At 40.9% G+C, this 24,838-nt stretch overlaps 2 protein-coding genes across 6 annotated transcripts in view; both read right to left on the bottom strand.

The window, feature by feature from the left end:
• Positions 1-1,226: 1,226 nt before the first annotated feature.
• Positions 1,227-17,105, bottom strand: LOC147205748 (alpha-parvin). The gene is made up of 13 exons (XM_086108217.1): positions 16,827-17,105; positions 11,709-11,798; positions 10,842-10,912; positions 10,375-10,477; positions 9,243-9,383; positions 8,146-8,261; positions 7,946-8,004; positions 4,717-4,736; positions 4,544-4,605; positions 4,059-4,127; positions 3,787-3,888; positions 2,553-2,625; positions 1,227-2,210 (listed from the first exon to the last, which is right to left on the bottom strand). Exons 1-13 carry the CDS (start codon positions 16,963-16,965, stop codon positions 2,134-2,136), a joined length of 1,122 nt encoding a protein of 373 aa, XP_085964343.1. The 5' UTR covers positions 16,966-17,105; the 3' UTR covers positions 1,227-2,133.
• Positions 17,106-17,382: 277 nt separating this feature from the next.
• The window catches only part of LOC147205747 (F-actin-monooxygenase mical2b-like), a 57,791-nt gene continuing 50,335 nt past the window's right edge, over positions 17,383-24,838 (bottom strand). For all 5 annotated transcript variants that reach the window (XM_086108656.1, XM_086108657.1, XM_086108658.1 and 2 more), the window contains 12 exons: positions 23,672-23,803; positions 22,796-22,855; positions 22,421-22,539; positions 22,125-22,331; positions 21,829-22,007; positions 21,332-21,663; positions 21,025-21,092; positions 20,836-20,925; positions 19,739-19,832; positions 19,222-19,333; positions 19,042-19,115; positions 17,383-18,931 (listed from right to left, as the gene is read on the bottom strand). In XM_086108656.1, the coding sequence (XP_085964782.1) occupies positions 18,696-18,931; positions 19,042-19,115; positions 19,222-19,333; positions 19,739-19,832; positions 20,836-20,925; positions 21,025-21,092; positions 21,332-21,663; positions 21,829-22,007; positions 22,125-22,331; positions 22,421-22,539; positions 22,796-22,855; positions 23,672-23,803 (1,703 nt within the window). In that variant the 3' untranslated portion in view covers positions 17,383-18,695. The remainder of the gene's footprint in view (positions 18,932-19,041; positions 19,116-19,221; positions 19,334-19,738; positions 19,833-20,835; positions 20,926-21,024; positions 21,093-21,331; positions 21,664-21,828; positions 22,008-22,124; positions 22,332-22,420; positions 22,540-22,795; positions 22,856-23,671; positions 23,804-24,838) is intronic.

Genomic DNA, 24,838 nt, shown 5'->3' with positions numbered 1-24,838 from the left:
TCGGACGGAATCCTCATACCGCCAAAATCAGCACCGACCTATTAATTAATTAATTACATCATCAAAGAGAGCGAGCCATTTTTAACACTTCAGAATGGTCAAGTTTGTAAAAATAACATCCACATGCCTGGACTCACCAATAGTATCGATTTTTGAAAAAAATACTGCATTTCCCAAACTGTTTATGTCATGAGCCACTCTGTTGATAAATCCCTGGTCACTTTTTATCCCCAGGTTGGATTCAACATTTCTGTTGGATAAAAAACGACAATGAAATCAGCAATTACTGTATTCATAACTATTATCAGGATAAAGCTAAAACACTAAGAGCGCGACACCCCGGTGAGTAGCTGAGCCAGGTGAAAGTGACACAAAAGCAAATCAATGTGTCTCTCTTTTGAAATGACACAGAAGTAAATTTAGTGTTACTCTGGGTCCGGCAAAAGATAGAGTAAGCAATTTCCTGTCATTGAAGAGCAAGACGATCATCCATTGCGGCATAACTGTGTCCTCTCAGTCAGAGATATGCAGTTCAGAGTCCCCATGTGACTCCCACAAAGAGCACCGATGTTATAATCATGTAATCGTATTAATATAACAAGGTCCTAACTAGCACTGTGGAATTGTTCCCCGGGCGAAGGAGGGCAGAGGAAATGATGGTAACATGGTTTTCGGATCCCTCAGGATCGGTTGCATCTGAGAAGACATTAAGCTCCAGATACGATTACTCGAGCAAAATGCTTCTCTGCTGCAGGCACACAAAAACGACTTGCACACTGTCCACATGCCATCCCACCATTTTCTATGCCGCTGGTTCGAATTAGTGTCAAAGATGAGTTAGAGCCAAGACCAGATGACTTTTGGGTGAGAGGCTGGGTACACACTGGACTGGTCGCCAAGCAATCTCAAAGCACATACAGTATGGACAAAAACGAGCATTCACGCCTGCGGGCAATTTAGAGTCTCCAATTAACCTAACATACTTGTTTTGGGAATGTCGGAGGAAGCCGGCGAGTCAAACCCAAAACCTAAGAACTGTGTGGCAAGCATCGTATAATTTTGGGATACTTTTTATCATTGAACGGTTTGACAAACTTGATTGTTCACCCTTGAGCTTTGTTTATTATCTCCGTAGGCAAAAATAACCATTCTATCCTGATTTATTTATTTTTTTGCTGCTGAGACAATTGTTTGCTTCCTTTTTAGGAAAAACGAATACAGCTTGATTGAGATATTGGGCTATTTATTAAAATGACAGATTAGAACATAAATACACCAGCCTATCCCAGTTGACTTTGGGCGGAAGGCGGACTACATCGTGGGAACACCCATAATCCATTGTCAGTGTGACAAGCAATTTTGCATGGTTGAGCTCAACAGCTCCTAAGCCACTTTTTCCACAAAGATGCAATGGAGTTTACAACTTGTGTTGGGTTGCGCAGGTGAAGCACAATATTGTTTCAATTTAGGACTGCATAAGCAGGAGGATATCGTGACATACGTGAAAGCTGATCCACAAACCCCGGTGCACCCAGGATGCAGTGTTGGTGGAACAGAGCGCAAGACAACGCATAAATAAAAAACTGAGCTGCAATTTAGCACATTTGACTGACGGAGTCCTGGTTGCGCCTTGTCTGCAGATCAGTTTCCACCATTTCCACCAGAAAGACCATTTTTGCATGGGTAAACCGGGTCCTAAGTCTACGACAATATCGCTTGTGTTATATAATAGCTAACTAACATTGGCTGCGGAAGCACCATTTTAGTTTATTTTCTTAAGACGTCCCGGACATGAAGTAGTCAGCCCGTTATCAAGTCATGAAAGTTTAATCAAAGGCATATCAAGAGGAGCAGAAACAGCTAGAATAATATGCCAGGAGAAGTGTATTACATTTACAATAAATACAATGATGATGTTTCAATAAAAATGTGAAATGTGTTTTTTTTTTCTTCAAATGTGTCTAAAGGTGTCCCTTCAAAGTGATGCTGCATGGATTAACAAGTGTGGTCATTTGTAAAATGGTACGTATGAATTCAAATAAAAAGCACATTTCAACAAGAAATTGATGGATTTATAAGACAATAGCATGAGGTCCATTGACATAGAAAGTCTCCTTTTTGTTGCTTGGGTCCTCAGTCAACACTCCTGTACCTGGTGAAGAGATTGTAGAGGACCCGCAGGGTTGACTTAAGGTCACAGTTTACAATGTCTGAAAAGGGAAAAAGAAATGCAGTGATACAGCTATCGTGACAGAGCTAATATTCACAATAAAACATTGTGGTATCTTGTGGGGGTTTTTTGTTTGTTTTTTTTGCTAAAGTCATGTGCGCCACAAAAATGTCTAATAATCTACCACTTAAATTGCAATGAATACTCGCCAACCAGGTAACACTGAGTTGTTTTAAGATGGATCTTCACGTAACGAAACAAAATGATGAGTTTTTAGAAACCTTATTTTTATATTATTAAACAGATAAAAGTGGAGGTTTCAGTTTTTTGTGGAGAATGTCCCTGCATTTGTCACAAAGATGACTGCGTAACAGTTTCGTACCTTCTGGCCTTGGCTTTGGTCGCTCCAGCCCCCCATCCTGCATCAGCTCGAAGGAGAAGGACACATTATGCACCTACGGCGAGAGTGAGAAAATATTACACATTACACATCATTTTGCCCCCCATGCACCTAAATGAAAGCCGAACACTGCTCTGTGGCAAGCAGGAACCCCGAGGCTAAATGCCACCATACACTATGTGCTGCAGAAACTTCATTAGTTATCCATATTATCCATTTTTATTAATTTTCTAGTTTTAGACTTTAAATAGAAATCATTATAAAAGTGAAACCTTCCTAAATGTAAGATAGTAGTACAGTATATCCATCCATCCATTTTCTGATGCGCTTATCCTCACAAGGGTCGCGGGGGTGCTGGAGCCTATCCCAGCTGCCAATCGCAGACGAACAACTATCCATGCTCACAATCACACCTAGGAATAATTTTGAGGGTTCAATCAGCCTACCATGAATGCTTTTGGAATGTGGGAGGAAATCGGAGTACCCGGAGAAAACCCACGCAGGCACGGGGGAGGACATGCAAACTTGCTGTACGTATATTATGAAATGTAAAAATAATAATAAACCAATCTAAACTATGTGTACAAGAAAATTATGATCCAGGCTAATTTGCAGGTTCTTACTACAGTACTATGAGAGCTGAATGGATTGAAATAGTTCATCATCATCGTGTGTGGCAGTATCGTGCAGTAAAACAAGATGCTCTAAGTAAAAAATGAGCATGCGCGTGGTGCACATGGTGCGCGCTCACGCCCGCACACACACACACACAAAACTGAGCCCCAAAGCCCTCACTCCAGTCTTTCCCTGCGTAGAAGAGATTACAGATGCTATGGGCTCCTGCCTGTTCTTCCAAGCCAGAACTGTGTGTGTGAGTGTGTGTGTGGAGTTGTGCACATTGTATCAGGGATTGCCATTCTGCTTCACAGCTTGGCAGGGGTGGCTGGCCAAGACCGTTACAAAAGGCTACTGTGGCGTCTCCGTAGATTGCCTGTTTAGAATACCGCGGTACTAGAGAGGCCAACAGAGAGGAGAGATGGCTGCGCATTGAATGGGCTCTGAGGGAAACAGATGGGATGAAACCAAGCCTGTGAGGGCAGACCTGGGCTATGCGTGCATGATGCTCCTCAGAAAAATGGAGCATCAACTTAAAAGTGTTTTTTCAACCATGCCGCAGAGTCAGAGACGAAATGGAGAAAAAATGTGCACGCTCAACCTTCTGGTCAAAATTTTCTGGTGTGAGGAAGAAGTTGTAGAGTGGCACAAAGTATCCCTCCAGCAGACCCATCAGCAACACCAGATAAACACCATCTGCAAACTGACACACAGCACAGGCAGGTAAACAGAGCAGATGTCTGGTCGGAGACAATGCAGAAGAATAAATGACACAAAAAACAACCCCCCCCCCAAAAAAGTCACTTCACTGTCCTGACCCATTCCCATTTAAGTGGTGCAGAAATGTTATTTGTGTGTGTACGAGCATCATACCTGCGTTTCCAATTCAGAAACTTCTAAGTTGAGCTTGTTCAGGTGTTTATTCACAAATGTGATCAGTGTCTACGAAAACACAAAGTCACTCATTGATCAGACACCCAAAAAACAAAAAACCCTACAGAGACAAATGAAAAATAAGTTCTATTAAAAGGAATGATGGTTGGACAACGGTGGGCTGCACTGCTGTGTATCCCCTAGTTGTGACTCTCCCCTCTTACATACCTAGCCAATGTTAGCTTCATTTGGAAGCAGCCTCAAGAAGGTCCATTTGGGACTGTCTCTCACAGTCCAAGATGATTTGCTTTGAAGAGCTTAGCTGATGATGCTCTAGGTGTATTTGCTCCAAAGTGCTGAATTTCGGTACTTTGCGGGAGTTCAATGTTGACATATTTACTTGTGGTTAAATGTTTGCTTTAAGACATTTCATAATATAAATATGTGGTTCATGAATCAGCAGTGCTTGTGCAAAGCATCACTACCTTTTTGACAACATTCAGTTTATCCGGCGCATGGTCAAACAGGGTGTCAAAAGCATCACGCTCTGTGGGAAGAAAACGTGGAATAAATCATTAAACCCAAAAAGGAAAACAATATGTGAACATAACGAGAAGAAAATTATTGGGCAATAATACTGTATGTGCTAACGACCTACCATGTCTTCCAGAGAAAGCCCTGGCAAAATTAGAACAAGAGAAGAGAAAAAAAGTCAAAATAAAAATCACAGGTCATTTCATGTTATTCACAATTTCACACTTGAATCTCTATAGAACAGGAGAGAATGAAAAACAACTGCTTCCAATTCAACCACAGAGGAATGTGGAGAATGGGGAGGGATTAGAAATGATTGAACAATAGACGTAGCTATGGCATCATAATTACATTGTGGAGAAGCACAGGTACATCTCGGCTATTGAAAGAACCCGGGCATCATTTCTGTGAGAGGTCCACGGTGACTCCATACTGTCACATGATCTTGACAGCAAAACAACACTGCTGGCTACTGATACAATGAATGAAGAGCTGCAGCTTCACCATGTAAAGTTTTAGAAGTCAAGATGGCGCCCGAGTAGGCAGCCGTCGGCAAGTGTTCTCATGAGCCTTGCTTTTTGTGTTTGTTTTGTCACTTTGTGTTTGTTGTTACGTCGTGTGGACCTGATGTGGACTTTTTTCAGCATTTTTGGCCACGACATTCATCAAGGAGGAAACTCTGTGCTTGGTGGTTGCGCCTTCTCGGCAGCATGGGTATACCAGCACTGTTTTTGCCTGGGAGGAATGTCGGCGCCATTTGACTGTCGTTGCTGGACAGTCCCGGGGCGCTTGTGTCTTGCGCCTGTAATGGGCAGCGGAGAGATCGGTGCTGTTGAACGGTCTGCGGCTGGATGGATGTAAGACTTGAGGAGCCGACGATGAGAAGAAAGGAGCGTTAGCGCGGAGCGCCGATGCAGATGTGGAACTGGGAGTCGCGGCTTGGAATTGAAGTGGATTTACATGGGACAGGAGATGTGAGCCAATCTCTTTTTCGTCAATGGACGCTACAGCTTCGTGTTTGCTTTCAAAACTTAGCTTGTAGCATACGTGTGCACATTTTCAGCATGATGTCTCTGATCCACTGGCGAAAGGACACCTTGATCCTCTCCTCTTTCATCTATAACTGCTTCAGAGAACAAAGTGTATGCAGAAAAGTGGTGAAGATTGCACGACTGTCTGTGTCCTATGTGTTGTGTTGTGTTATTTTTGTTATTTTGACTTCAAAAATGGCGCCGCGTGAGTGGCTGCCTTTCCAGCAGCTCCTATATTTTGTTGTTCTACTTCTTCCTTTCATAACTTTGCTGCTGTGAATCTGGAATTTCTCCATTGCGAGACTAATAAAGGTTTTCTTATCTTAAACAGGGGACCTATCATCTCTCATCTTAATGTTTGGAGTGTGTGTCATGATCCTGTTCTTGTGTTTCTCCAGCAGGTGGCAGTGGAAGGCTTCTCTTCCAGCGTGCACAACTGCTGCCAATTTGATCATCATGTTTAAGCCATGTAATTAAGGACTGCCAAGATCCCATGTTACTTGTCAGATTATTGACCTTGTTGCTGCTCTTGCTCAAGTGTTGTTTGTCTAGACCTCTCGATCTCGTCAAAGTCGTTCTTGATCCCTTAGTTACACGTTTTGTAAGTATCATCATTGTTTAGTCATTTGAACTTGCTTTTGTTTGTCGTGTAAATTGGACTCTTGCCATTTTGTATTCTCGGTATTCCATGACCTTGCCTTTTGCAAGCGCCTTTTGTTGATTCCACGTTTTCCCTAAGTCCTTGTGACCATCGTTTTCTGTTTTGGACTTTGTCGGCTTTGAGTTTTAGACAATAAACATTTTTGTTATTGTATTTCGTCTGTATCTGCATTTCTGGGATCCTAAACATTATTTGGTTAGTTTCGAACCTAACATCGTGCTTTGGAGAAGAACTACGGCTGAAGTTCAAATGTCACTGAGGAGGAGAGGTCTGACGGAAATCACACATTTCACTACAATTACATTAAGTGTGTAAGCAAGGGAAAGCAAGTCTGGGCAATACTCCTGCTACTGTGCTAAGAACCCTACTATTTTTACTCTGACCATGGTCGTGCGTGTGATCCTGTGTGTGTTTGTTGTCCTGCTGTTATCTCTCTTATTGCAGTCGCTTGCTGCACAGCAACGTAGATGTGTGAGTTGCACGTGTCTGTGTGTGTGTGTGTGTGTGTGTGTGTGTGTGTGTGAGAGAGAGAGACAGAGACGCTCTTGTTCAACTACAGGTACCAGTACATCGCTTGACTACTTTACATAGTACAGTATTTCTGTCGATTGACTGAATTAAATGTACAGAGTAAAAGTTTGGCAGAAAGCACAGCATGCAAATCCACGGCCAGCAAGTATCAAACCTCTGAATACTATATTTGTGTGTGTGTGTGTGTGTGTGTGCGCACGCGATTCCTACAATGATGTGAAAATTGAATTACCCTTGAAGACCCGGAGTCCCTAACGTCTCCTCTTGAGTAGCACACAAAGCTCGGTCACTAGTACTTACGGCTATAAATTGGATGAAGTGTTTAAGTAGCTGAAAATTAGTAAAGAGTAAAAATGTTGCCAAAATGACTTTTTTTAAAATTCACAGTGTCAAATTATCTGATGTTTTCGATGAATAGTCCCAACATATTTTTGCTGAGTTGAGAAAAGTTGAGTGTAGTTGCTGCCATGGTTAAACTCATGTCATTTCAGTGAAAGCAACCCTTTTTCATGTGTGGCATGCTCTTGAGACCATCAACTAAATTCCTTAAACGTTGGCAGTCACTGTGGCTCACTTATCATCTCCAGTACTCTCCATCGCAAAACATACTGTCTGTCAAAAATGGAAAGTCTTTGTGCTCTGTAATCAAATCTTCAGTGTGGGACCCAAGGCTGAAAGGATATTTCCTTGTGGTAGAGATGCAACTTTTGGTAGGCGGTATCATCCATCCAACAATCCATTTTCGGATCTGCTTATCCTCACAAGGGTCGTGAGGCGTGCTGGAGTTTATCCCAGCCGTCTTCGGGCAGTAGGCGGAGGACATCCTGAACCGGTTGCCAGCCAATCACAGGGCAAACAACCATCCACGCTCACACTCACAACTAAGGACAATTTAGAGCGTTCAATAAGCCTGTCATGCATGTTTTTGGAATGTGGGAGGAAACCGGAGGACCCGGAGAAAACTCACGCAGGCTGGGGAGAACATGCAAACTCCACACAGGGAGGCCGGAGCTGGAATTGAACTCGGAACCTCCGCACTGTGAGGTCCACGCGCTAACCACTGGACCACCGGACCGCACTAGGCGGTATCACTTGTACGTATGGGTGAACATCAAAAGTCTATTACTTACTCTGTGTTCCCAGTAATTTCTTCCTGAATTTGTCTGGATTGCAGGATGCCCTCTCTTTTCTGAAAGCCAGAGAAGGGCTATGTCATTCTGACAGGAAAATTATGCCAAACATCTGTAAACACTTGGCAAGAGTTCGTAAAAAAATTAACACAGACAAAATAGCACAAAAATGTAAACACGACCATGGTGTTGACGCTCACCTGGACCACGACGACTTGAATAGAAACATGGTCCGGCAATCTGATTGGTGCTCTGAAGTGTTGTGACAGTGCTACCAGCAGATGGAGGATGGCAACGATACTCTTCGCATGAACCGCTTTATGTCGTGAAAGAAAGAGAAGTCATTAATCACTGATTCATCAAATGAATATTTGCTTGGCAAAATCTGAATTACCGTATTGGCCCGAAAATAAGACGGTGTTTTTTGCATTGAAATAAGACTGAAAAAGTGGGGGTCATCTTATATTCGGGGTCTAAACATTATATCCATTCACGACGCTAGATGGCGCCAGATATAAAGAAGCAAATGCTGAACTTGACTCCCCAGGCCAAAGTGAACCCGTCACGAAGAATAAAAATAAAAATAGCGGTAGCACAAAGAAGAAAAATAAAAAATAGCGGTAAGAAGGAAAAGAGAAGAAAATAATAGAAGAGATAAGAGAAAATGGAGAAACGTAGTGACAATCTGGAGAAAAGCAGGTGTTAACCGGCAGCTGAGGAGAAGTTATGATGTAATTTACATTTCAAAAACCAGAAGCCATTCATTTATGGATGTGATTGCACTTTAGATTTGAATGAGGCAAAATAACATGCTTTTTCTCTCAAATATATTGTTATAATCATTTTTTCAGATGTACTGTAATTATTTTCTGTATAAAAATGAATTTGGTGGTCAAAAAGTCTTTTTTCAAACTTGAGTCTTGAAAAAGAGGGGGTCGTCTTATAATCAGGGCCGTCTTATATTTGGGCCAATACGGTATTTCTACATGCAGTTCCTAATCCGAGTCCTTGTTATTCTTCTTCTTAAAACAAATTAAAATGTCACACTTATGTGTTTACTGCTCATTCCCTTTAGGAATTTTCAAGTTGTGTGCTACGTTTTAAAAAATTCATTTATTGGAGATATGATACCAATGGAGAAAAAAATGGATTTGTAAACTGTTGGACAAATATAAAATCATTCCTTGACTCCCCTGCTCTGTTTACTGTACCTAATAAAGCTGACATCATTACATTTTGACGACAAAAGTCGATGAATTTGTGATGGTAATTGAATGACCATTACAGTGTCACTTACAGTCAACATTCCAGCGAATATTCCTGGTGGAGAGTTTGAGTGAGTCGTTGATCCGTTCCAAAACAGTCTGCAGCTTCTGCTTCTGGGCGATCTCTGACTGCGTCACCTCCGCCACATTGAGTTTCTCACCTTCCAGCTTTTCTGAAAGCCATCACAAGCATAAGGAATAACCACGGCGAGCCACATGGACGAACGAGAGCAGGGCGAGCCACACGGAGGAGCGAGTGCGAGCGAGCCACATTAACGAGCGATCGCGAGTGAACAACACGGACTCCACCCATCACTACCTGTTAAGGTAGGTTCCATTTTTGCTTCCTTTTTTCTCCACAGGCATCGGCGGCGGGCGGAGTCCCTGGCTGATCCCCTGCTCATTGGATGATTCGTGGTAAGTATGGCTTCGTGCTCCACTTGCACTAATTGCATCCTTCTCCCCCTGCTTGAGGGCCGTGTACGTCAGCTAGAGCAGAATAATGTGGTAACCGCAGATGTGGCTGACACTACAGTTAGCGTGGGTTGTAGTCAGCCATAAGCGGCCTGCTAATTGCAGTGAGACTGCTAAGACGCATAGCAGTTCCCCTCCGTCTCGGTCTACTGGTTTCCTCACTTTCGTGAGAGGTGACTCCATCACCTGTAAAATAAAACTGAAAAATCCAGCCATGCTACTGTGTATTCCTGGAGCCAGAGTGCACGACATTGAAGCTAACCTCATGGAGCTGGCACGCAACAGCTCAAGACGCATGCGAAAGACTAACAACACGAGATACTCTGACATAGTGACAGACGTCGGCTCAAACGACATTAGGATGAGACAGTCACGAAGTTTGAAAGTGGCGACGGGCTGAGACATCAATCCAAAAATGTTTACGCTGAGGGAATATGGAAGCTTGTGCACAGATGGGAAAAGTGTGTGACAGTGCTGGGAGACTACATTGACAAATTTAAAAAAAAAGTTAGCTTCTATCTGTGTTAGAAGTCCTAAAAAAATCACTTTATTTATTGAATGACCCTCATATATAGACCAATATGAAATACTCATATGGTGATACACTTTCCAGTCATATCACCCAGCCCTAGTATACGTTTGAAATGTAGCCTGTGAAAATGTGAATCACGAATAACTCAATGAACTCACCGAATAATTTCTGCAGGACCTGTCCATCATAGAGATCTTCAGCCAGATCCTTCACAATGATCCTTTCGCCAACGAGAACATCATTTATCCAGTCGATCAACACCTGTGTTAGTGCATGACAAAAGGTATTGCAAGAATGTAAATTTGCTGTCCCCCCCCTTTTTTTTTTTTGCTTTTCATCCGTCTACATTTTAATGATATTGTTTATTTCCTTTAAGGTTTGTATGCTGAATGTGCCATGGACTCTTTCTTTAAGTTTCCCTTCTTCAGTTCTCGTTATGATTTCACTCTGGTTTTCTTCAATTAGATTGATTAGCAAACATTTGTATCGTGCTGCTATGCTGGAGAAATGTTGTGATTATATTTGATTGTGAGTAAGATTCCCACGTTCACGTCTCGAGCTTGGCTCATCATATGTGGGATGTAGACTCAAGTAAGATGTCGGAACGCTTTCTGGCAAAACTCACCTTCATAAGTTCTTGCAGTTTTCGGTCGTTCTTGGAGTTTGGATCCACCATCGTACGCACCTCATTCTCCTCTAGAAGATGAACAAGATGTCTGTTATGGTCTAAATTTTCTTCCGGCAGGCCATCAATGTTGATAACAATGTCATTTTATTTTCTTTGGTGGGATGATTGATGACTCGTCAGCCCTTTGCGCGACTGACCCACCATGGGACATCCAGACAAATGTGTTTTATATACTCAACCAAACAGTATTTCCCAGTGGAAATGGGGCTTCATTGCCAAGTTCGATATTTCCCTGCTTGGAGAAAAGTCTGATATTTGTCTTATATATTGTCATTGATCTATATTCCACAGCACCAGCCACTTTAAAGCACTCAAAGACTTCTGTACAACTGCACACCTAAAGTTGTTCTCCAAATATTGTTACTGGCCACTTGAAAAATGGTGCAACGATTACCTGCACCAACAGCACAACCATCATAGAATCGTATTCCACCACTGATCACTTTAGCTCTGCTAGACACTTTGCACATTGTCTCACAGCAGTCATTGGGTGGTACGACTGCTAGATGGTAATTCTTATTGACAATACTAGTGAAGCCTGTACTACCGGAGACAAATTTCTTGTGCGTCTTACATACTTGGCCAATAATGAAGATTCTGATTTTTGTATGTCAAAAGTCAGTATTTGCATATTCTTCAAGGCATTCCAATGAATGTACAGGGTGAGCGCAGCATTATGGTTTCTCAGTTAAACCTTTTTTTTATTTTTTAAATGACAATAGATTTCTAAAACAGTCTACAGCTTCTCAGTACTTTTCTACTATTGAAGCTTCATGTGTAATTGAGGGACTGTCATACAAATACCAAGCATGGTGTCCTCAGGGTCAAGCTCATAGTGGGTGGGGCTGAGAGGAAGGTTGATGGCATTTATCCCCTCTTCCTGAAGCTCAGACACTGGAGTGACAAAAACAGATATGAATTACATAAAACAACATCATTTTGATGTCAATGATAAACTCACTGGGTAATTCAATCTCTTCTATTTATATTCGATGTGTATTACGCAGGCGGCACGGCGAGCGACTGGTTAGCGTGTCGGCCACACAGCGAAGAGGTGCAGGGTTCGATTTCGGCCTTCCTGTCTGAAGTTCGCATGTTATCCCTGTGCGAGTTTTCTCCGGGTACTCCGGTTTCCTCCCACATTCCAAAAACATGCATGGTGGGTGGAAACACAAAAAAAGTCTGAGGTTCACTGCCTACAGAATCCGCTGGCACATCATCCAACTTTCATCGAAGGTTCTGCGTTGCAAAATTTCCAATTTCAGTTGACTGGCAAAACAAAATGCCAAAGGTAAAGATCCATGTTCAAGAAAAGTATTTTTTTAAATACCGGTACCTTGCTGAAAAGAAATGTCAGGGTTTATTTTTCAATTCACTTCATTTAATTTAAGGATTATTACTGATGCTTTAATTTTTGTAAAATTACATTTAATAAGTATGATTGCCTCATTTGCTGAAAAATGAAACAACAAATTTGATGAGATCCATTGCACTATTTCAAAAAGAACATAGCAGAATTTGTATTTGTTGCAAAAGAAATGGGTTCATTCCATGCCAAATCATGCCCCCCCAAAATTGAAAATTTTAACCAAGCATATTTTTGATTTTACTGAAACTTGCTGTACTTGTTGATCGGGATGGTACAACACTAAATCTCATGTTTTAGGTCAGTCAAAGCAAGGGTTTGGGAGCTATGGCCAATCAAATTTTAATATGTTTAGCAAAAATCTTTTTGTTCACATTTTGAATTGAATACTATTGAATATATTATGAATATTTAATGTTTGTTTTAGAGAACGTGAGAAATTTAAGGGAAAAAATGTTCATGCCACATGATTTGCAAGGTCAATTTAAAGGTCAAAAGGTAAAGTTGGGAAAATATGAACCAATATTCTAAGTGACTGCAAATTCGGATTCCTTGTTGAACGCTGTTTCCAACAATAACTGTTTTGTGAAAAATGACCTAGGACTTCCTCAGATATTAGGGTTCAAAGGAAAACGGTCACGCCCCTTTTTGCCAAACGGATTAAAATTCAGTGGGCCGTAGCTCCCAAACCCCTGGTATAATTGCCGTAAAATCAACATTTCTCTTTCGTTTCTTGCCACAGTGCCGTTCACTTTCAGGCGCGATATTGAAAGATGTAAAATCCTCCACCATCGCAAGTTATCTCCGCTTTGCTTAATCATAATGTGCGTGCTAAATTGCTCCACCCCTCAACATACAAAATGAACCACACTGCAATTCTACATGTTTGGCAGATGCACTCCTGTGTGTGGTTGGTTAGTAGATCATCTTCCATATCTGTGTAAGAAACCAAGCAGGTCTGAAATGAATCCGACCCATAGGTGAATTTTATTGGTTAGGGGGGACCAATAAAGAATACACTTGGCCATTTCATATCAAGCAAAAACACAAAACTGGGAGAAAAAAAATAGTGGCAAGAGTGTCTTGTTCAAAAACAAGTATTCAGGAATCATGCGAGCAAACTCAGCCTGTGTCGTAATGTGGCCAGCTGATTTTGTTTTCAAAATGAGCACGGTAAAATAGGGGAAAAGATCTGGTTCCCTTTTCTTGTGTGTCACTCACTGACTGTAATGAAATTTTAGCTATGAGTGAATTCATGGGGAACGCTATAACCAAATGACCACTGGATTAATCCAGAAACCTGTTTTTACTGCATTTTCATGTCAATGATGAAACAAGTGTCTGACTCCGGGCAAGGATCAACATTTGTACTACTTTCGAAAAGATTTGCTGCTTGAGCAAAGTGAACTACAATCTCACGTGTCATCAAGGCCCACAGTGTGGATTGCCAAGCGCATCACTTCCCTTTCCTCTTGTGTCTGTGCTGTAAATGCAGAAATGTGTGTACAGTCAAGCAATAACATCAATGCATCTGCACCACATGCATGAGAATTAGGCTCTTTGTATGTGAGGAAACACACAGCTGACGTATTTCACACGAAATGCAAAGCGCTCCAGCATCCCAGGTCTGCACTCCTCCTTTCAAGGCTGAGCACACAATTCTAAAAACCCTCGACCACAAAACATGTGTTTCACTCAGCATAGAGAATCGTGTCCGACTTCCCTTGTCTTCTGTTCAGCGTTGTCTCCATCACGCACAGTTGAGATCTGCCTATGTGCAAAGAGCATCCTTATGAATATTGTTTAGTCCACCTTCTGACCCTCCCCTCTGTCTATTTGATTAATCCTATCCTGTGCCGATCAGTAGAGCACTGTTAACGTCCTGATCCTGTCTTCGCTTTCGTTCTATCTAGCTATTACTCCACTTTACAATGGCAATTACGATGGCTGCTGATCATAAGTGTCACAGTGACTCAAAATTGAATCAACGATCGCCGAAAAAAAGTCAGCTGGCCAAGGCCTTCCATCAAATCATAAAACACACACGAACCAACGCACGCCGAGTGAGTGTGCACGTGTCTCTTGTCCTGCCAGTGTGAATTTGATGCCATTATATGCAACAGCAGAAAATGAGGCTCAGCTGTGGAACAGCAAACCAGAGCAGCACCAGGTAATCATCCATTTAATAGGAAACCTTTCCACTTTCATGTAAAAACGCTTGAATATCATGCTCAAAGAGGGAAGGACGTGTTTCCAATGATGCGACAGAAAGATCCCATTCTTGACTTCCAGTTGACATCCTCAACAACAGTCTCATATTTTGGTGTTTATTCAGCCATTCTGAACGAGTTGCATACTTTACTTGATCATCTGATCGTGTTCTGATCATTTCAGAAATGTCAAGAAACGGCGGTGAATAACATCCTATTTCTCAATGTTTTTAATTTTAAAAAAAAGTTTAAAATATCATATGGATTTCATTCCACTTCACAATTATGTCCTGCTTGGTGTTGATTCTATATTTTGCAAAATTATTTATTCCTCATTATGAACTATTATTAATTATGATTGTTGTTCAACGATTACCCACAACAAAATAAACAACAACAAATAATTGAGCTACCTTTTGGGTGCTCATTAACTCATTCACTCCCAAAGACGTTTTTAAACGTCTTTTCAGACAGTCCAGAATCGGCTGGTACTGAATGAGTTAATGCATGAGGGTACTAGCTTGCCCGTTTATTTCTCCCACAGCCGTGCCAATAAATTTATTTTGTCTTCCTGAATCAAGTCTGCACCTGGGCAGTGAGAAGATTATTCCATCATAGATTTGGCATTTTGATTGTTTTTAACCATGTGAACAAAGTTTAAAACAATAACAACTGCTTTAAATGAAAGAAAAAGTGTTTTGTAACACAAGTGAGTGCCCCTGCAAATCTTGGGCCTGAAGTAGTTACCTGGGTTTGCCTCATGTAAACTCTGCCTTTGTGAGTCAAAATACTGTCTGCTCCACTTTGCACTTTTTAATGTGTGGTTTATGCGATTAGCAAAACCAAATATGTAACACACAAATGTTACACAAATACATTACATATTTAACATTTCACATATAGTGTCACTGTAAAATTAAGAGTGCATATTAAAAGCGTCTGAAAACATTATTTGGGATGCGAAGAGCCAGAAACAGGCACATGCCAATGGCTGCTCGCTGCCACACTTTGAGTCTGGCCCATGTACGTGGACAGGAAACACACAAATCCAGCTAATTGGAATAAATCATTATTGGATTTAAAAAAGAAAATCAATATAAAGCACAGACTAGTGCACCAAAATTGAAAATAATTTGATTGTATCTTTTTTATCCCCCCCCCCCCCCCCCACACCCCACACACACACACACATACACAATGCAGCTGAGGCTCTGTTCAGCTTGCCCCACCGCACTTGACCCCAGGTCCTTGACGTAAAGCTTAGTTTGGTCACCTACAACTCTTGCCATCACAGCCTGCTGCAGTGTTTTATCATTTTAAATAATATAATAACAACTATAATTTAAATAATAATAACTTAAATAATAACTTTTGATTAGACACTAAACTGCATTTTGTTTGTCAATACTGTACTCAACGACAAAGTTGAATTTACGATACTAATAATATACAGTACAGCTCAATAGCCTTGCGGTCAGATAACTCTGTCTGAACCCAACCCCAACTTCGGGGGGAAGTTTACCTGTAAAGTTGCACAAGAACCATTGACAAGTCTGTCGTGTATGGTGTCGCACGAGACTCATGGCTTGAGAGAGTCAGCTTATGAACTCAGCGAAGCGAGCATCTATTTCTTACTCTGCGCTTGTGTTTTGCCTTTGAGTATGTTAAAGGGGAAGACCAACATATGCCAGCTTTGTAAAGATGTAATCGAAACATTATGATTCTAAGTTCAGTGTTATGTTTTATAGGGAGATGCATAAGCCATTTCAAAACTACAATGCTCATTAACATTAAACCATCATTAATGTGAGGAGCTATTGTATTGTTTTGTTTTTAAATTTTACTAACTCACGAATAAATTTCGTAAATGGCTGTATAACCCTTCATATTACATGACTGTAATTGTTTTATTACTTTCTATGGGCACAAATCTTTCCACATTAAAACGTAAACAGTGGCTAACCAGCTACGCGGAAAAGAATTTCTTTTCCACGATTATTGTTAAAAAGCAGTTAGTGGGTGGAAGGAGGCGAGCCTTGACAAAGACCAGCAGAACGAATTCTTTACCTTACATGGATAAAGACACGTAGTCCAGATAGACAAACTAGACAGTGATTTCTCAGTGATCTGACTAAATGAAAAGAAACAAAAAAATAAATAAATACCACAGAGTCAAAAGTGTTGTGTTATTAACGTGCGGAATCGATGTTTTTCGGATTTTGACCTGGATCGCCCTTACTCGGAATGCGGACTACTGGATGTTCAAACAACACAATCATTTCGTCCTCATTTACAGCACTAGGCACTAGTAACACATGCCGATTCATGACTCAGCGTGCTGTTTACCTTCTTTAGCTTTCTTCCTCCTCGCCAGAGTTCCACCAAGTTTTCCTAGGAAAGAGTCGTCTTTCTTTCTCGAAGAAGGAGATTTCGGCGTCGTTGGCGATTTAGGGGAAGACGGCGACTTCTGAGGAGAGGAAGCCATTGTAGGAATAATACTTCAAGCCAACGATGCTCGATTCAAACTTTCGAGTTTACTTGGAAATTAAAAGTTTGTTGGAAGTGGGGGCGGAAGAAAAAATCCCGGTCGACACCCTAAAGCGGAAATGGAATTCCACACTTTTCCTCCCGAAGTTGGTCAGTCAAGTGAGAGGCCCCGCCTTTCCGGAGGAACGTCGGCTCAAAGGATGGACGCAGTTTGGCCCACTTTTGTCGTTTTCGGAACTTACGATATTTGACAACAAATAAGAAATACTGTACAACAAAACAAAATAAAACGAGGATGTCTGCAAAATCTGAACTTTTTTAGTCTGCACTGTAAAGTTTGGTTGAAAAATCGTTTGTCTTTCACATACAGAACTGAGAATATACTGTCACCACAAAATGAATCAAATCAATCATATTCATATTTGTTATTTATCAGTGGGAAAACATGTAAATCCATTTTATTATAGATTGGGTTCATTTTAAAACAAACCAAACGGTATAAAACCAACACATGTTGCAACAACATTTAAATAATACCAAATTAAATTTGGTTTCATGTGTCTAATTCAAGTTCAGCAATCAATTGTGGTTACTTCGCAGGGAATAAGACATCCACTTCGGCCAAAAAGCTAAGCTAAGCAGCAGTTGCTGGTTCCTGGCTAAATTCACTTTGAACTACAGAATATCGGCACACTCCATTCTCAGTCATGTAGCTACTTATCTTGTCACTGCATCCCGGATTATTGGCTAGATATACTGTACATGAAAGAGTGAATCACTCAACTGTAACTATTTCTCACATTACAATTAAATGAGAAGTGCAACATGAAAAAAAACACCTTCTGAGGCTACAGCCGCTTTCATACTGGCCATTTTAGCTGGCATTTCACAGCCTTTGTCTTGCTCTTTTGAGTAAAATCCAGATACAGAAGGGTAAACTTGCCTTCTGAGCTAGTATCAGGCACAACGCTGCTAGTGTATAAGCGGAGTGAAGTTTAACTCTCAAGGCTCACTTAATGCTTAAAGCGATTTTAACTGTCGCACTGATGTCTCCCTGCATATATTTACTGCCAATGAAATTGCAAAGCCATAACAGTTTCCTGTGAGTTCTGCTTCAAAGGGACCAGCTAATAAATCTAGGGTGCCCCGTTACACCAATTTTTCAGGACGGCAGTGTGAAAGCGCTTTACACACACATACAAACAGGACACACATTTATATTAGTGAGCATAATATACATGTGTAATTACAAAGTTTTAGCTGTGCAAAACTGAAACCCCAGGTGAAGTGCCCGGTTAGTCCATGTGGTAAAACGTGATCATATACAACAACAGCCATATCTGTCAACAACCCAACTTTTGTAGAAAGAACAGCAGTTGTGGCTACAGGCAAGTTGAATTATGAAGTGAGCAAAAAGGCTGTCAAGTCATTCACAAGTCGTAAATAAACTAAATTGACATCAGATATTAATCTTTTCATTTGAATCATTAGTTCTAGTTTGGTTCTTCCTCTCAAGTCTCTTCAATAAAAAAAAAGAAAAAAGAAAAAACAGTTTAATAAAAATCTTAAAAGTCAAGACTTTTAGTTGTACGTATCCCATTTATGAGGAATGACTGAAACGGAATGGTAAAGAGTTTACTTTTCTTCTTTAAATTTGTGTTGTACATAAACCTCTTTGGACATTTGATTTGCCCTCCCTGGCTTGCATCTGCCCTGGACTCACTTTCTTTAATCATCACCCCTCAGCCCAGCCTCAACTGACTCCCAGCTATCATTAGCCTGGGCCCAATGAAACTCGTAGCCTTTAGACAGCACAAGGCTCTCCAAATCCTGGTCTTCAGCTCTCTCCATCAGCCTCTGTTCCTCAAGTTTAGATACCAGCATGTCCCTTTTCTCGACCGTCCTCATAATCTCAGACAGGATCTCCTGCTCCTTCTGGAGCTCAGAGGCGCTCTTCTTTGTATCTGGGGAAGAGAGAGAGGGGGGGGGGGGGGGGGGGGAAGCAAGTGATCAATTACAAATGATCAGCGCAAAGAATCCCTGCTGCAAATGTAGTTGCATATGACAGGTTTACCTTCTTTATTCATCCTGCGTCGAAGATCTTGCTGAAGTCGGCCCTGGGTGTCCTCCAATTCAAGCTCCTGAGCACTGAGACAGAGAGAAATAAATGACCTCTACTGGTCATAGATGGAAAGTGCATCACCACTGACAAATCTGATGTTTTCGTGTTTCTCACTCGGATGCAGTCACTTACAAGATCATGAGGTCAGATTCATATCGTACAAGTCTGTTCTTCTCCAAAACCAGTTGAAACCAGGACTGGTAAAGTTGGGAATATTCTTCATCATTTGTTTGATTGTCAGTTCCTTGGAGTCAAGAGACAAAAGCGCAAACAAGGAGCGATATGGACAGTAGGTTGGGATTGGGATTTGAAGGGATTCAAAGAAGGTGGTCAAGGGGATTTGAGGTGACACAAGAAGTTAACACAACATATTTTAGAGGGCCGAAAGATAGTAAAATTAAGAGTTGTTATAGTAGGTCATTCCATAACTTAAACCATATACTGATGCAAACACGCCCACAGGAGGATCACATTTTGTACTTGCCGCCAAAGAGATACTGCACAGTGGAGAACAAATCTGAAGAAAACTAGATTGACAGTTTCCGTAAATGGTCTGTGTATCTATCTCAATTTGACTTTTCTATTATTGCCGACCTGTTTTTGCCATCTACATGTGCATGTGTATGCGTCTTACTACATTATTCAATACCTGTTTCTCCCCGTATAAGCTTTTCTATAGCCACTCCTCTTTCCTCCAGGTCTCTTTGTTTCTCTCCAACCTCCTCTAGTTGTCGCTGAATCACCTGAACAAATCAAAACAACGCACGATGCATTCACACTAAAAAGGTGATTAACCATCTGAATTGTACATAAAGTAAAAAAAAAACCCAACGGATACAACAATCAACAACCGCTTCGAGACGTTGGCGGGAGTTTGGTTGGAAAAATATCATGAGATTTTTTTTATAACCCCAGAGATGACCGGGAAATACAAACAAGGGCAGAGTGAGTGCTGGCGGTTATGTGGACAGGACAGATCTGTAGATCATGCACACATATTTTGGAAATGTCGAAGGCTGAAAGGTTATTGGGAAGGGGTTTGGAGAGAACTGAAGAAGATACTCGGATATGAAATACCAAAGACCGGCTTAGTGATGTATCTGGGCGATATAAATCAAGGAAATGTACTGACGAGTGACGAGTATTTGGTGAAAGTGTTGCTGGGTGCCAGCAAGAAAGCCATAACAAGAACATGGTTTAAAACTGACCCGCCAACAAAGAACCTATGGCTGGAAATAGTGGGAGAAATATTTGAGTTGGAAAGATTCACATACATATTAAGGGTCCAAGTAGGGAAGTTTAAAACGAGATGGGAAAAATGGGAGGAGTACAAAAACAAATGAAAGAGGGAATGACACCACAAATCGGGAGAGGTCACTATAGATTACGGATATAAATCCAATAAAAGGGACACTTGTCACTGTTGATCACAATATTCTGCTATTTTTATTTGTATGTGTGTTGTTTTTTTTTCTCTCTTTTTTTCCCCAAATATGTTTGTATGTCATTCGTTGTTTCCTATGTTAAAGGGCCATCACATTCATGTATGGACGTTGTTGTGGAAACTAAACACGGGTGGAAATGTACGACGTCCACTGTATTGATATGTTCAGATTTGTATGGTCCTATGTGTGGTTGAAATAATAAAGATGCTAGTTACAAAAACAAAACAAAAACAACAACAATAAAAAAGACATTGTACTACTGCTAAAGTAGGTAATATGCAACTGCAGTAAGAATCACTACCTGAGCTCTATGCAACCTCTTTAGCTGTTCTCGTTTGGCCTGTTGGGCCACCGTCTTTTCTTGCTTCTGTAGTTGTCTTTCTGCTGACACCTGAAACCAGAAGTATTCAACGCTTAATATATACACAAATTTAAAAAACACTAACACACAGGGGCACTGCACAGAAATAGTACATCCAAGTGTACGAACCTTTATATTGGTGGATTCGCATTCATCATCAGTTGAGCTGGGCTCCTCCAGACTCTGCTGACTGGAAGCTAGATAAAAAGGAAATATTGACACTGTTGCTCAAAGACTCACACTCAAGTGGGCATTTAAGACACGAAATTCCAACAAATAAAAAAGCAGGCTTCTATTTGTCACGAAAACATTTGCAAACTGCTGAGAAGTGTATGGCTTCCATATTTTTTTATCTTATATATGAATGTACTTAACTTCTAAGAATATACACTAGGTAATAAGGTCCAATCTCAGGTTGCTATATCATGACACTGACTGTTGTTTCTCAGGTTGGTAAGGATCATCCTGATTTCCTTATGGAGCTCCTGGTCTTTCCCGTCAGTCTCTGACGACTCCCTCTTCCTGAGCCTCAAGGAGGAGAAAAGGGTAATCTTCCTTTTGGACAGTGATGACACTCCATCACTGAAGACCCTTCCAGAGTCTCTGCGGCCTTTCAGGGAGACTTGCTGCAGCAGAGACGGCAAGTCCACACCAGCCTGATGGTTTCTAGCTTTCTTCTCAGTGGATAATTCTGGTTCAGCAGAGTTGAAATTCAGCTCTCCCTCCGACATAGGCCTACGTCTGGGTTGGCCGCCATGTCTGGGCCTCCTGGTGAAATGGAACGAAACTGAAAGTGTGAAACATATCTACTCTGGCATTCATCACAGAAATAGATAATCACATCAAACATTTGAAGGAGAGACTTGACAAGAAAGGTTCCAGTACAAACAAGAGCAGCGCTGATGTGGGGTACATAATGATGTCTTTACAAACATTGTGGGGGCTGTGATGGAGCTGCTGGAAGGATTGGTCACACTAAATGTCCTCCTGAAGGCGTTGGCAATAAGATGGAATGCTGAGAGCGAAGCGGCAGAGGCAAATTGGCTTTCAGCTAGTTCTCCATGTTGGCTGGAGTCCGCCTGAAGCTTATCTGCTTCTCTCTCTGCTTGGACCTGATAAAACATCAGAGGGGAACGGGTAACACAGGTCATTATGAGGTGAAATTAATTTCTCTTATTTCTCACTGGACTATTTGCATTATACAAGGAGAGCGATAGTCATGTCTCAACCTGGCGATGCATTGTGGTCTTGGCGTCAGTTGGAATTGTAGTTTCCTCTGGAGTGCCCAGCATGTCCCAGCTCAAGAGTCTCTCTTTCTCATTAAGAGATAAGATCAAACGTTTCTTTGGGCTAGTTGAGTTGCATGCTGTAAACTTTTCACTCTTCTCACTTCTCTCTGAGAGATGTTTGAGATCAGATGTCTCGCCTCTAGAAGCCTGAGTAAAGAAAAACAAATTCCTATTTAGTCATAAAATACCCAACACTGTTGAGGGTGGGTGGGGGGGGGGGGGGTCTGTCAATGTACGGTTTGTTTTTCAGACGACTCGATCTCCTCAAAGTCAGAGTCCGCTTCAGGAACAGTCTCAGGTCCTTTGTCCCGCGGCCAGCTTCGTTGGAAGTTTTTGACAAATCTCAATGGGAATCCTGGGAGGGGCAGGAAAATGATGAGAAAATAATGTTTGCAAACATAAAGCATTTGCTTTATGGGAAAAACAATCATCAGTGGCAAATTGCATAGTTTGGTCAGTATAAGAAAGCAGTTCCCTAGTTATTACTAAACCTTCACCCCCACCCTCCCCACATTGGTCTAATTTAGCTTTCGATTATCACAATACTTCAAGATGAAGATAGAAAATGCCCTTAAAAGCCAGAAAAGTTAGCTACGGAGAAGTATACTCACTTGCTCTGATTCTTTGTTTCCAGCAATTACTGTGTTTGGTCTTAGAGTGACCGACATATACTGGGGGAAAACAGGAGACAACATCATATACTGACTTTTGAAAGTACCGGTAGAGGGATGACATATGACATTCTCGCTTGATCAGTTCAACATTTGTTGGGTGGGGGTGGCAGGCAGGTTTGAACAAGCATTGCCAGCCAGAGACAGTTTCATCCCCTGATTCATGTTGTAGTTAGCAGAGATGATTGCTTGTAGGAATGATTGCAAAGCTAGCTACACCCCAGCAGTCACATCCTTATTTCCTTGCCACCCTGAAGTGGAAGCCCAGCATTTATCTAAGCATCCTTTAAAACAAGAACATTGGGATAAGATAAATGAAAGGCAAACTGTAGTTACATTTATAAGTCACAACATTATAACTACTTGATTAAATACAGAAGCTGTATTTAATTAGGCACAGACACATAGTAAAATGCAGTGCTGTTCTGTACGTTAACAAATTAAAACAACAGTAGTAAAACATATTGCTCAACAGAAATGCAGACGGCCACAGAATTTGGTAACCCCACCCCGAAAGAAAAAAAAAACCAACAGGCTGTGCTCAAAAATAAAACTATTAACCACCATTTCTCTGCCATTAAATCTGAGTAAAATGTCATAACTTAACTATAGTTGGGGTGGGGGGTTGTTAGCCATAATGAGATCTCAAGGACTAATTCAAACAAAAGAACGTTTTAGACAGTAACAAGCAAAACAGATTATTATCCTGATGAAGACTACACTTTCAGTTTTTTTATCTCAAACTATGGAAGATGTATGTCTATATATTGAATACTGTATATGTGATCTAAATCATGGACTGAAAACCACCCTGACCTTCAGCACCCTTCGCCTGTGTGACATCGCGCTCTGCAGGCTTTTCTATGCAGGGCACATCGAGGGTTTCCACAGCCATGCCTGTTTTTCCAGGATCATCGTCATGCTGTGAATGCATAATAGATGGCCTGTCTGGAAGTTAAAAACAACAACACTAATTGGGTATGGGATATGAGCTGGCAGTCAAGTTCAAAGTACAGTGAGGGTGAACTAAGTACACTGTAGCACTCACAGTCTCAATGAAATTGATAAATTAAACAATTGCACCAGTTACTGTTTCACTTTTAAACTTGACAAGTACACAGCCGTACAATGCAAGGGGGAAAAAAGTAAATACAGTATGGATTCAGTTTCTCCAAGTCTAAATTTGGCTGAAACGCTGCCAACTACTCTACTATCATGTTACACAAAAGTTACAGGACAACATATTGCAATAGAGTACCGTACTCACGTTAAAGGATGTCAACATTTTACAGTATTTTTCCAAAGATGGTTCCTCTCAATCAGATAAAATAAAGCAAGAAGGGAAGAAAGAATGAAAGAGAGACAAATGGACAGAAGGAAAAAAAGAAAGAACAAACGATCAAACAAAAGAAAAGCATGTGAGGCCAATTCCTTTTTTAGCATAAACTGTCGTAGACTGAAACATTTGAGTTTGACATGGGAATATGAAAGAAATAAGAAAAAAAGGTATTTACATTTGCATATGAGGAACAACTTGAAAATAATATCTGCAACAATTTGTCAGAGAAGACCAAAATTTAAGGTGACCATAAGTACTGGAACAAATGAGACTACACAAATTTAAACTCTTTAGGAGGAAATATTTTGTGTGCAGTAACTGCATTAAGCTTGTGACCCATTGACATGATAAAAGTGATGAAATTCCTCTTTACTGATCATTCTAGAGCAGTGGTTCTTAACCTTCTTAGAGGTACCGAACCCAAACAGTTAATATGCACATTCACCGAACTCTTCATTAGTGAAACATAAATAATGTTATATATATATATATTTTTTTTTTTAAACAAAGTCAAGATATTAAAAAACACATTTATTAAAAACAGAAAAAAGTATACTTTTTTAAAAATTATTGTAAGACTTACTATTACGATAGTCACACGTTGACTACTAAGCGAACTAAATTTCCCACAGCACTGATTGGAC

Source organism: Hippocampus guttulatus, chromosome 4 (assembly GCF_054856545.1).
Source record: "Hippocampus guttulatus isolate MCC_2025c chromosome 4, RoL_Hgut_1.0, whole genome shotgun sequence".
In the NCBI taxonomy this organism is placed as follows: Eukaryota; Metazoa; Chordata; class Actinopteri; order Syngnathiformes; family Syngnathidae; genus Hippocampus; species Hippocampus guttulatus.
Note: the sequence above shows the minus strand (reverse complement) of the source record. Positions and strands in the feature narration are given on the sequence as shown.